Source organism: Globicephala melas, chromosome 18 (assembly GCF_963455315.2).
Source record: "Globicephala melas chromosome 18, mGloMel1.2, whole genome shotgun sequence".
Classification (NCBI taxonomy): Eukaryota; Metazoa; Chordata; class Mammalia; order Artiodactyla; family Delphinidae; genus Globicephala; species Globicephala melas.
In genome coordinates, this window is record NC_083331.1 from 8,464,256 (window position 1) to 8,476,630 (window position 12,375).

General features: G+C 42.1%; 1 protein-coding gene across 4 annotated transcripts in view; it reads left to right on the plus strand.

Moving 5' to 3' along the window:
• The window catches only part of FRY (FRY microtubule binding protein), a 429,644-nt gene that overhangs the window by 350,663 nt on the left and 66,606 nt on the right, over positions 1–12,375 (plus strand). For all 4 annotated transcript variants that reach the window (XM_060288251.1, XM_060288249.1, XM_030882555.3 and 1 more), the window contains 4 exons: positions 74–220; positions 1,658–1,826; positions 2,788–2,878; positions 8,220–8,302. In XM_060288251.1, coding sequence (XP_060144234.1) covers positions 74–220; positions 1,658–1,826; positions 2,788–2,878; positions 8,220–8,302 — 490 coding nt within the window. The remainder of the gene's footprint in view (positions 1–73; positions 221–1,657; positions 1,827–2,787; positions 2,879–8,219; positions 8,303–12,375) is intronic.

A 12,375-nucleotide genomic window follows, 5' to 3' on the forward strand; every position in this document is an offset into this window, starting at 1 on the left:
TTAATCGGACATTCTGCGTCCTCACGTTTTTTCTGTGTGTCTCCCGAGCCGGTTTTTATTTTGTTGGTTACAGTACGGAGATGAAGTTCCTGGCCCAGAAGTGGAAAATGCCTGGAATGCTTTAGCCAACAACGAGAAATGGAGCAACAACCTGAGGATCACCTTGCAGTTCCTGATCAGCCTGTGTGGGGTTAGCAGCGACACGCTTCTCCTGCCCTATGTGAGTGCCCCTCTGACGTTCAGTGGTCATTATTCTGCCGGTGGTTCCATCAGCGGTTTGCAAGTCGGAATGTGCTCTTTGGTCCAAGTAGAATAGAGATGTCCGATTTCATCAGTCACGCTAATCTCCTGTGAGCTTTCTAGATATTACATGAAAGTTCCCTTCCGCCCCTCTAGATGCAGACTAGTGTCCTAGTGACACCTCTGTCATCCCCTTTCTAAGACTTTGGACACGGAAACCTATGAATTTAGGCGTAGACGTATTTCTAACAATTACCTAAATCTGTCTTCTAGAAACATTAGACCCACCCATTATGTAAGAGAAACTAGGTGACACATTATATTTTTACTAATAAAGTGTTTCATGTTTACATCCTGATGCTCTTAAAACAATAAAAAGGGAGAATATCCCAGTTGGTCTCTTCAAAGGCAGGTGGTAAGAGAGAGAAAGAAGCAAAGAGAAATCCTGCTGAGATTCCCACCACTTAGTGTTTGTATTTAAAGGTGAGGTGATCAACAAAACCACTACATGTTTAAAACCCTGACTCAGGGGCTTCCCTGGTGGCGCAGTGGTTGGGAGTCCGCCTGCCGATGCAGGGGACGCGGGTTCGTGCCCCAGTCCGGGAAGATCCCACATTCCGTGGAGTGGCTGGTTCCGTGAGCCATGGCCGCTGAGCCTGCGCATCCGGAGCCTATGCTCAGCAACGGGAGAGGCCACAACAGTAAGCGGCCCGCGTACCGCAAAAAAAACCCAAAAAAAAACCCTGACTCAGTTGGCATCTGTGTGCTGGCTGCTTTTCTGAGAGATTTTGTGCCTACCTGCTGTTCCGGGCCACATCAGCCGCATTACAGCAGCTTACGTGCCGCAGGTTTGGGGGCTATGGTGATGCAGAGCTTTACTCCAGGGTTATTTTTTCAACTTAAAGCTATGCAAACAGCTCAGACTCGTTTGTTTCTTGGGTAGCAGGAGACTGAGTTTTGGGGGTTTTTTTTTAACAGAAACAGCTAGCAGTTTTTCCCCCATGGTTCTGTATAAATAAAATACTTTCTCAAGGTAAGACCTTACGTGGCAAGTTTTTAGTTTAGATAGAATCGTGTTTAGCCCACAAGTTATCCCCAGAGTAACTCTTGTAAACTCAGCCATTAGGGAAGGTAAGACCTTTAACCACACACTCCTATCAGCTGTGCATGTGAAAGGAGGTGAGTTTTAACCCAGACACTTGACTCCTCCTGTGAGGGGAGGAGGCTCCATCAGGGTGGGCGCTTCTGGGGGGATGACGTGGTCAACAGAATGAACGGGTTACCGTCTCCGCTGTCGACAGCCTGGGGGATGACGTGGTGAACAGAATGAACGGGTTACCGTCTCCGCTGCCGACAGCCTAACATTCTTGCGGGCGTGCTCTGGAAAATATCCCTTGTGTTCTGTTTTTCGTCTCAGATTAAAAAGGTGGCCATATACTTGTGCCGTAATAACACCATTCAAACCATGGAGGAGCTTCTGTTTGAGCTACAGCAGACGGAGCCGGTGAACCCCATCGTCCAGCACTGTGACAACCCGCCCTTCTACCGCTTCACGGCCAGCAGCAAGGCCTCGGCGGCAGCCTCCGGTAGGGGACAGGCGGCTGGGTGACACCTTGTCGTGGAGCTCTGGATTTACCTTTATGTAGAGCATTGAAAGGATATGAGTGTGTGTTTGTTGCTTTCTCTTATTCCTACATATACACTCATTTAAAAGGTGGCTTAAGGATAGCCGAGACTCTTAGGGCCTTGTCTGGTTAATGAGATGATTCTGTAAGGATAACCAATAGCTGGGAGCCAGGGACTCGTATGCGCAGAGCTTCTTGCTTCAGGCTGAGCTTAGAGTGGACACTCGTCATTTAGGTATCTCATTTCTGGACCTTCCTTCTCGTATCGATGGAATTCTCGTGGCTAATATTCTCCCAGGGTTTACTAAAATGCCCCCTGACCAGTGTTATCACTTTCGATAAATTGGTCTCTCAGCATCATTTTATGAAACATATACCACCCTCCTCAAATTCCTTGATGCTATCTTCCTTTCAATTCACCTAACGCTGTAACTACCTTCAAACCTCTCTCCTCCTCTGGTCTCTTATGCCCTCTGTATGTTCACATCCTGCTGCCAGAGCAGTGTTCTTGCAAAGAAGCAGTGGCCTAGGGATCAGAAGCTCTAGGAACTTGGAAATGCTTCACTAACATTCGTTTATTAACTCCTGGACCCAGAAATGCTAAAGGAGCTAACAGCAGGGCTGGCCACTATAAATAAGCTTGTTACCTAAGCAGCCAGGAAGAAAGGGTTTCAAGAATGTTGTAGCCTCGCTTTATAAGAGAGTTGAGGAATTTGGTTTGACCATAGCAGATGTCTGGGATTCTCCATTTCAGTGGGGCAGGCTTGGAAGGTTGTTTAGAATGTCTGAGATTATGCAGAAGATGTAAGGAATCTCACAAACAGATTTTACAGGAAATCCTTTCCTGGAATTACTTGAGACTTGAGCTTGACCCCAGCGCAGGTATTTCTTTCTAAGTGTTGCTCTTTAATCCCATCTACAGGAACCACCTCCAGCAGCAATACAGTGGTTGCTGGCCAGGACGGCTTCCCAGACGCTGAGGAAAGCAAGATATTGAAAGAATCTGATGAGAGGTTGGTGCACAAATTTGGTTTAACATCCAGCTTAACTTTCAGCAGTTGTCTATACAAAGCATTAGGAAAATTTGTGGGGCTTCATAAATTTCACACACACACACACACACACACACACACGCACACACACACACACACACACACACACACACACACACACGCATCCTTCTTTGTTTTTTAGAAACACAGATTGACTTTCAGACTCCACTCTGTATATCCCTAAAGATAACAATTTCCTGCTGAGCAAAGCCAGAGGAGAGAAAGATTAAGAGAGATGTTGTTCTGGTGGCTGAAGCCTACTTACCCCAGGGCTTAATAAAAACCACAGGTTGTTCTGCTAGTGGGCACAGACCATCTGGAGTTAGAGGGAATTTCCACGTGAAATGTTCAAATCTGGGTCTTGAATAATTTCTTAGAGACAGAGTAGTTATCTTGGGGTGACTTCTGTGAAACATCATCATTCTTCTTTTACCTTTACTCTGTCACATCTGGGTTAACCAAGAACACTGTCTAAAAGAAGTCTCAATCCCCTTCCTGTTAGCTCTTTAATGGTAATATTTCTCTTGTTCGTATTTCTGCCTTCACGTTGTCTAGGAGCTACCCATAAGTAAGCAAAATCTAGATCACCATTTCCTGCAGTTGGTTGTGAAGAGCAGAGAGACAAACCAAAAGAGATAACAGGACTGAAATTTGAAAATTAAAATGATTCTCATGGTGTTGAAAACTCCTTAGGTTGAATATTTTCTAGTGAAAAATAATGGGGAGCCCTTAAGAAATTAATAACAAGGATGAGATATTCACAAATTCATACTGGAGAAAATTTAGTGGATCAAATAATGAAGATAATTCATTTAGCCTAAAAAGCCCCTAGATGCTTCATGACCATCCTCAGGATTTCATCCTGTACACGAGAATACATCAGGGGCTACAGCTGGAAGATGATCTGACATGGGGCTGGAGTTCTGAAAGTTCATTCTCTAATTTAGGCATTTATCAAATTCCTCAACATGTTGATTACTGGCTGGCTGCACTGCCTTTAGGCAGATGCTCATCCTGGGAGCTTGCCTTCAGATCAAAAGCTCTAACTCAGTAGGTCATGAATTATAGACCTTTTCCTTTACAGTTCTCTAATAGAGGCCTTTCTTTCTCAGAAATGGATAATTTTCATACTCTATGCATCAATGACAGTACAAGGTTATTAATTAACATGTTACTTTTTCATCTATATTTGCCAGTACCTTCTTCGGAAAACTCCCTCATGGTAAAAAAAAAAAAAAAAAAAAAATCTCATATTTCTCTAAAGATATTTCTACTTTCTGGTGGGAGTGTAACATTCTTATCATTTAATGTGTAGTCTGAAGTTTTCATCTTAATTGTATTAAGGGTAGAAAGGTGATACATTTCCATACATTAACATCTCATTACAAAGGCCCCTTTAGGACCAGAGTTCTGAGTGTCCTGCCTAAATTTTTAGTGGTAGCCTTTAAAATGAAGAAGCCAGAGAATATCTGTACTAGGCTTTCTTGTTTATCTCTTGCTTTCTTGCTCTATCAGCACATCTCTGTTGGCCATTACAAAGCCTGGTGCTACCCACATTTTTACACATTTGTGCACATCTGTTATTTCACACTGACTATATCTGTTTATCTACCTATAGGTAGGTTAACTGGTCATATTTATATATATGGTCATACCTATATGAATGTTCTATCACAAAGGATACTATCATTCCATTGACCCTATATTCCACCTATGCTATTTCTCTAATATAGTCTGTCTTTTCTTTGAAGGTAGACGGTGCCCTCAGCCTAAAGTGTCCTTTTTCTCTGCAATCTACTTACCGCCTTCCTCCCTGTCATGTTGACTTATAGATACTTGCAAGCATACTTGTGTCTCAACCACTAGATTTTCATTCTTAGAAAACAGACTATGTAGCTCTTATACATACTTCTATCCTCAGTGATTACCCTACTATGCTGCACATAGTAATCATTTCTTAAAATGTTTATTCAGTATGTGAATGAAAATTGGAGAAACATCACAGCCCCAGAGGTGGATAAGCTATCCAAACACCCTCCAGCCCCCCTTTCTCCCTCCCTCTTACTAACCCCATTACACAAGACAGTTGTTTACTCTGTTCTTTACATCCTTCTAGACAAAGAGCCTACAGAGATAATCTTGGTCACAAATACCGATGACCTGGCTGCTGTGTGACACAACTCCTGGGGGTACCAGTCACCAGAATGCGTTGTTGGGCTCCAGGGGGCACCATGGAGTTGTGCAAAGAGGCAGCCCTGATGCCGTGTCCTTTACAACTAGTTAATCGTTCTTAGATATAATTCAGAAATATTTAATAATACCATACCTACTGACATAAAGTTTAGGTAACTTATAGTAAAACCAGGGTAAAAGAATGAGTCAAGCTAAAAGGAAAGTAAGACAGTTATGTCAAAAGTCCTAAAGAGAACTACTAAAAGTTAATATTAACCTAACATTGAGTTCCTCAATAGTCAAAGTAAGAAAAGAAAAATAGAGCAAATTTTGTAACTTTCAGTACATCAAAAAGTAAACAAGCAAAAGCAATTCACTGGAAGCTACTCAATAAGTGTTCCTCAGCTCTAAGAAGTATTTATCATCTAGTTTTTAAAATGAAACAATAAAGTGAACACATATTTTTAATTAAAATAACAGTTCGTAAAATATGCAGAAACAAACCGTTTAAGTATTTTTAATACATCAACCATTGATAAAAGCCACGAAAGGATTGTTCATAAGGAACTAAAAGCAATAAACTTCAGCTATGTAAGTTTCTGGTGATCTGTGTTGATACAGGGGTAGAGATTAGTAACCCACAGAAAGTTGTGTAAGTATTAATTTGAGCAAAATCAGCAAGAGAAAATTTAGGGAAACACTTTGTGCTTCTCGTTTTTCTCTTAGCAGAGCTATTTTTATGATAACATTTCTAAGACATGTACCTTTATATTAAAAGACTGTTCAGTCTACTTAGTCCTTGAAATTCCTCTAGGACCTAGACCCAAAATTATTTTCTTCAACCCAGGAAAGCAAATGAACACAGCAGATTTTACTCTTGGGAATCAGTTTTTTACCTTTTCTTTTTGCCAAGTGTACACTTCCCTGCTCTGTGGTTTCAACCTTCTCCAGAATAGGGAGAATAGTCTGGAAGGGGCTTGCTCCTCCCCTTCATCTTGACCTCGTAAACGCCTCCTGGCAATCCTTTAGATCTATCTCAAAAGGAAAAGAGAAGAATTGACATCTTTTCTATAATTCTTCCCTGCCTGGCCTTCCCGAGCACGATTGTAAAACCGACGTATATCACAATTCTTGAATAGCTAGGAAGGCTGCAAAGCTCTCTGTCCTGTGGAAATCTCCAGATGTGGAATTCTTTCATCACCCTGTTTTGATTCCCTGTTGAGTGATGTCTGGGCTCTGCATATGCTGTTTATATCTTTGCACTTATCAGCATAAATATGATTGTAGAACTTCTTCAGAAGGTAATAGGTTTGTCACTTTTCCAATTTCATAAGTACCAGTTAGACAATTACGTGGCCTGATTTATATGAAACTAAGCAGATGTCCTCCATCTTCTGTTTTATGGATTCACAAATTAATAGCCCAAAAGATAAGAGAATGAAGAATGTTTGAAATACAAAGTTACTGGGAGAAAGGTGGCTCGTCAGGACCAAAAAACAAAAAAAGCTGCTGCAGATATCTACAGAGTGAATAAAACCAAAGGCTTTATACTCAATACCTTTCTATATTCAGAAAATTCAAATCATCATTGCAGTGTTCTGAGGTTATACCCTGGGACGAGGTAGCATCTTAATGGTACATCCAGTACATTTTCCTGAAATATCACTGTTTCTCCATACATTGATGAGGACAGCTATAGCCGTGTATTTTCTAGTGTTCCAGAGGGAAACAGAGTGTTGATCTGCTATCAGTTAGGAGGGAACACCCAGTCAATAATGTAGACAAAACCCACTTTGTATCATTTTATGTAAAGTAAATATAGACGTACCGTTTCACCCACACTTCCCCTCATCCACACCCTTGCCTGACCTTATAGCTCTTTAGATGGTAAAAATGCTATTGATTTGTAAGTCTTTGGTACCCTAAAAAGGCATTCTAGAAATTCAAGGTAGAGGTATAATAATTAATACCTTATAGTTGGATGGCGACTTGGAGTTTTGGAAATTCTCACATCATTTCTTTTGATTCCCACAGCAGTCCCAACAAAAGGTTGGGTGAAATAAATGATGAGGTGTTATTATTATTCCTTTTTGGCAGGTGTGGAAACAGGTCCCCAAGGAGGTAAAGGACTTGCCCAGGGTCACCAAGCTAGTGAGCGAGAGCTCAGCCTGAGCTCGCGTCCCCCCCCTTCTTGGAGGCAACACGGCAATAAAAGCATCCCTGTACTGCCACCTTCCTCGGCCTGACACTGGACGAGTTGCTTAGCCTCACTCGGCCTGTTTCCTCATTTGCAAAGTAAATGATGCTTATCTCAAAGTTGAGTGAGTGAGATTAAATGAGTTAATGTATGTGAAGTTATTATACTTCAACCTTTTTTTCTCTTTTTTTTTTGATTACTTCGTAAGCCACAAGAGAGACCAGACAGAAAGAGTCCCTCTGGTTATATCATGCCTCAACTAGTACCTTTTCCTAAAAACACTTTAAGGAAAACTTTAAAGCTGGTTAAGTCCAAAATTTGTTATGAAACTATTTTTGTTTCCAACTATTTCCGATTCTGTCTCCTTTCACTTATTCAATCATTCAGCAATTATTTCTTGACCACCTCCCATATGCCAGGTTACCATGTGAGTAAAGGATTCATGTTATTCAGTATCATGCCCATTTTATTTCCAAACAAATGATATAATTTTCTAGTTTAATTCAAATATTAGTCTTAAAATGTTTATTTTCAAGGTTTGAACTTGTGCTCCTGAGCAAGAGTGACCACTGGCCCTCTCGAGGACAAAAGGAGTGTTTGGTGTACACTTTTTTTTTTTTTTTTTTTTGCGGTACGCGGGCCTCTCACTGCTGTGGCCTCTCCCGTTGCGGAGCACAGGCTCCGGACGCGCAGGCTCAGCGGCCATGGCTCACGGGCCCAGCCGCTCCGCGGCATGTGGGATCTTCCGGGACCAGGGCACGAACCCGTGTCCCCTGCATTGGCAGGCGGACTCTCAACCACTGCGCCACCACTTTTTACAGTATTCTTTTAGGAAAAGGATCATGAGAACTAGCTGCCCCAAAATAGTATGTTTTTCTGTGTCACAGCACAAACCCACATGTCAGTATCTCACGACGGTTCTTATATTTGAAGGTTCAGTAACGTCATTAGAGCCCATACCCGTCTGGAGTCGAGATACAGCAATAGCTCTGGAGGATCGTACGACGAGGATAAAAGTAAGTACCAACAGGCTGGGGTGGGGGGGGTGATCAGATGGAAGGCAAAGGGTTGGAGAATAAAAAATGAGTATTTTGATTATTCTTGTTCTAACCACTAAAAAGGGGCCCATAAGTATTAAGTAACCACTTAATCCAACTATGTAGATGGGCAAGTCAACCTCTTAAAGGTAAAAAGAAGCCAAGCAGTGCATGAATCAAAGCTGTTAAAACTTCAAGCTACTACCTAAAGCCATATTTTTGTATTCTTGGCCCTTTTCCTTGGTAATGCAGTTGGGGAAAGGCTAGTTAAGAAATGGTCTCATGAGAAAACAAAGGTTTCCATTCAATTTATTGACCTGTCTTGGGAGTGGATTTAACCTTTAAGCTTTGTGAGTCAGCTCACCCAGGATAGATTTGTTTTCACATTGAATATCTCAACGGCACAGTCTCAGTGGCCAAGTGAAAACCTTGCCAGACTGGGAGATAAAATTATCACAGAAATTTCATTGTACCTTGGGACGTTGGAGAAACCAAAAAGGTTAATGCATTCATTAATTTTGTTTAAGCCCTGGACAGGTTGTGTAGAGACTCAGAAGGTGATGGGTATTACTTGTTCACAAGTTACAGAAATTCTGGAACCAAAGAACACTCCCAGTGACATTTAGGTATGCTAAGGAAATCGGTAAACTATCTGGTAGAACTTATTTGTCTATTTTGGTGGAAATCGTAATATGATATCTCATGAGTTAGGTTCATTTTGTAAGTCAGTGCATTGGGCCTTTGTAGTGGTTGTTTTGAGTTGTTTTGTTCTTATGGGAAATGTGCAGAGTGGGGTAAGAGCTTAGCAGTTCTAATGACACCACATTTCAGTTGCCCTTACTTTACTCCTTAATGCAGATATAGATAGGCAATTCTCCACCATTCAAAATACCAATTGGAGGAATGTCTAAAATCCATCTATATTGCCATACTTGGGTTAAGTTTTAACTATGTCCCTATAAAACCTTTTTCTAGAAAGGTCAGTATGAGATTAGGGGGGGGAAAACAAAAAAGCTCTTTGCATTTTCCCTCCTTTCTGTGCCCCATCAAGGGGCTTTGCCATCCAGACACCAAACAGTTGAATCTAGGCAGGACCAGACTTTATAGATGAGGAGAGCAGTACCTGGGGAATGGAGTTGTTGGTTCAAGAAAAGTCATTGCTGTGCAATATTTGGTAACACAGAATTTGAGGACAGAAAAACTGAATCATGAAAAAGTTAGGCAGTCAAATCCTGACTCCCCCAGAACGTGACAGGCGAGATATAACAAAGCAAAGCACTCTGTGACTGTGGATTTTACATTAGGAAGATTGTTGCACTTTGGCCAGTTGACTCCTTCAAAGTATATCTCTTTGTTCTGGGTTTAGGACCAAGAATTTGGTAGAAAACGCTGTAACAAAGTAACAATCATTTTGAAAATACATCTTCAGAGCCCTCTGGTATTAAAACTTCATATTCCTTACATATTTTAAAATAGTGAATTTCAGGGGATAATTATAACAAAATAAGGTAATAGTTGTGTCCTTATATAAACTCAGATCACTGACTTTAGGGACAAAAAGAAAAAGTAATAGAAGTATTTATAAAGGGAAAGAAAGACTACTGTGAATGCAGATAAGGTATAAAGAGTAGTCTAGTATTATCATTATGGCCTCTGTTTTACCCAGAAATGTTTATAAATTTGTCATACCAGCATAAACAGCATTTTAATGGGAAATTTTGGGTACAGAACTTGAATTTAATTGAGTCAGGTGTCAGTAATATTCTTTACAAGGTTACTAATATTAGCGAGGGAAATTGGAGTTCACAGAAAAGTAGTTTGGGTGCTGAGAGCGCAAATCTTCAATTCCTCATTGAAAGAGAAAATGGAATCAAGCTTCTCAAACAGATCCTCATAACAGAAAGTACATAAACTATATGCCAAGATCCTTTCCCAGGCATTCAAGTACTAGAACTTGACCTTGGCTGTCTTGGATGAAGCAGTGTGTCTAATAAGGGACGAATACCCTCAGGACTTGGGTAACTGGGTCCTCCCAGATGCATGTTTGGTTCCAGCTACCCAGTGATGGATAGAGTATGCCACAAGAGAAGCAAAAGGTAGCAGGCTCAATTCCAAAACCTTATGGCCAGGCGTCTGGTATATGTTAAGGGCAGTCATTTCCTCCCTGAATTCCTGAGGGTATCAGCAAGGGTAAGAAGAGTGAGAAGGGATCAGGAGAGACCTCGTGGCCCAGGGCTTCATGGTCTGGGTTATCCAAAAATCAAGGTGATGTGTACCTCCTAAGTGTATTTTTTATTAAAAAACCGTACCACCTTGAGTAAAATGGACAAGCAAACTGATTTAGACCCGGTCTATAAAGCAGTTTTCTACCAACGTTATGTAAGCTTTTTTTTTTTCAGAACTACTTAACATATCTGGATTATTTTCCAAGGCCATATGCTAATGTCTGTAACCCCACAATAAGGACACAACTAGTTAAGTTGGATAGCAGCTGAGTCCTAGCAGTTTAGGCCTAACTGTAGAAAATCAGTTTTAGGTCAGCTTAATCCCTCGCAGCACATTTTTGCTGACTGGATATATATCTGAGAACATCAGAAACGAAAAATAGCATGTCCTTTTCTAACAGAAGTCTCACAAGTTTTTTTTTTTTTTTTAATTCTTCAGTGTTCTCCCAGTTTTGCTCCCCTTTCTAGTTTTGTAGAGTAACTGATTATTTAGAAGTGCATTTTGCAACTAACTCACCTTGGACAGTTATTCAAGAAGGTAGTTTGCTGAAGGTGATGCACCCTGTAGGTAGTTTACCGAGTGGACTAAGCTGAGTGACTATTATACCTGCTTAAAATGTTTTCTGGGCTAAAAATGTGGCCAAGCACATTTCATGGCATAGAGTGACAGGTTTCTAGTTGCTCATTTGCTTGTGTGTTAGAAAGAGTCAAGAGTCACTTTCTGAGGTGACTCCTGGTCTTAACCCCTGGAGACTCCCTCAGCTCACACCCCAGGAGAAGTGGGCTGTGCTTGGTTCTAGTCCCTGTGTGGGTTTGGAGCCTCAGTTTTCGCCGCAGGAAGGCATCCCCTCCATCAGCTCTGCTAACTGTTAAGACCAGCGTCCTGCATTGGACCAGTAGCATTGAATCAGCTACCTCTCACTACCTTCAAAAGTGCAACCAAGGGCTTCCCTGGTGGCACAGTGGTTGAGAGTCCGCCTGCCGATGTGGGGGACATGGGTTCGTGCCCCGGTCCAGGAGGATCCCACATGCCGCAGAGCGGCTGGGCCCGTGAGCCATGGCTGCTGAGCCTGTGCGTCCGGAGCCTGTGCTCTGCAACGGGAGAGGCCACAGCAGCGAGAGGCCCACGTACTGCAAAACAAACAAACAAACAAAACTGTATTTTGGAGAAACTGCCTAACGATGTTATAAAAACGTCCTTCCTCTTCATACACTAAAGTCTATCCCAGGATTAAGCAGCTTGTCTGAAGCCATATGCATTGATCATATCACGTGGCCCCAAGTGCAGAGGCTTGTCTTGAATGCCACTGGCCTGGGTTGAGAGCGTTATAAAAAATAACTCCATGAGATCTGTTGCTGTGCTTACTTGAAAAATATTTTGTTGAGGAAGTTCATTAATTCATTCAAAATATATATGTACTGATCTCCTGCGACGTGCCAGATACTGCTCTGTGTACTAGGAACAAAGTAGAGAAAGTCCCGCTCTCAGGGAGCTTGTGTTAGAGGCAGAGGAGGGGGAAGCCGTCAGCGCTGGGGAATCGGTGCCGCAGGGGAACTAAAGCAGAGAGGGAGAGAAAGTGATTGGGGATGGGGTGGATTTTAAATGCAGTGGTCACAGAAATCCTCTGCGATAAAGTGGTACTTGGGCAGAGACTTGCATGAAGTAAAGGAGTGAGCCACGCGGCCATCTGGGGAAGAACCCTGCAGCTGTGCGGTGGACGGTAGGTGGACGGCGCCTGGCACGGTCACAGAACAGCAGAAGAGCCAGGGTGGCTGGCGGGCAGTGAGCAAAGGGGACAGCAGAAGGAGATAAGCCGAGAAACAGGA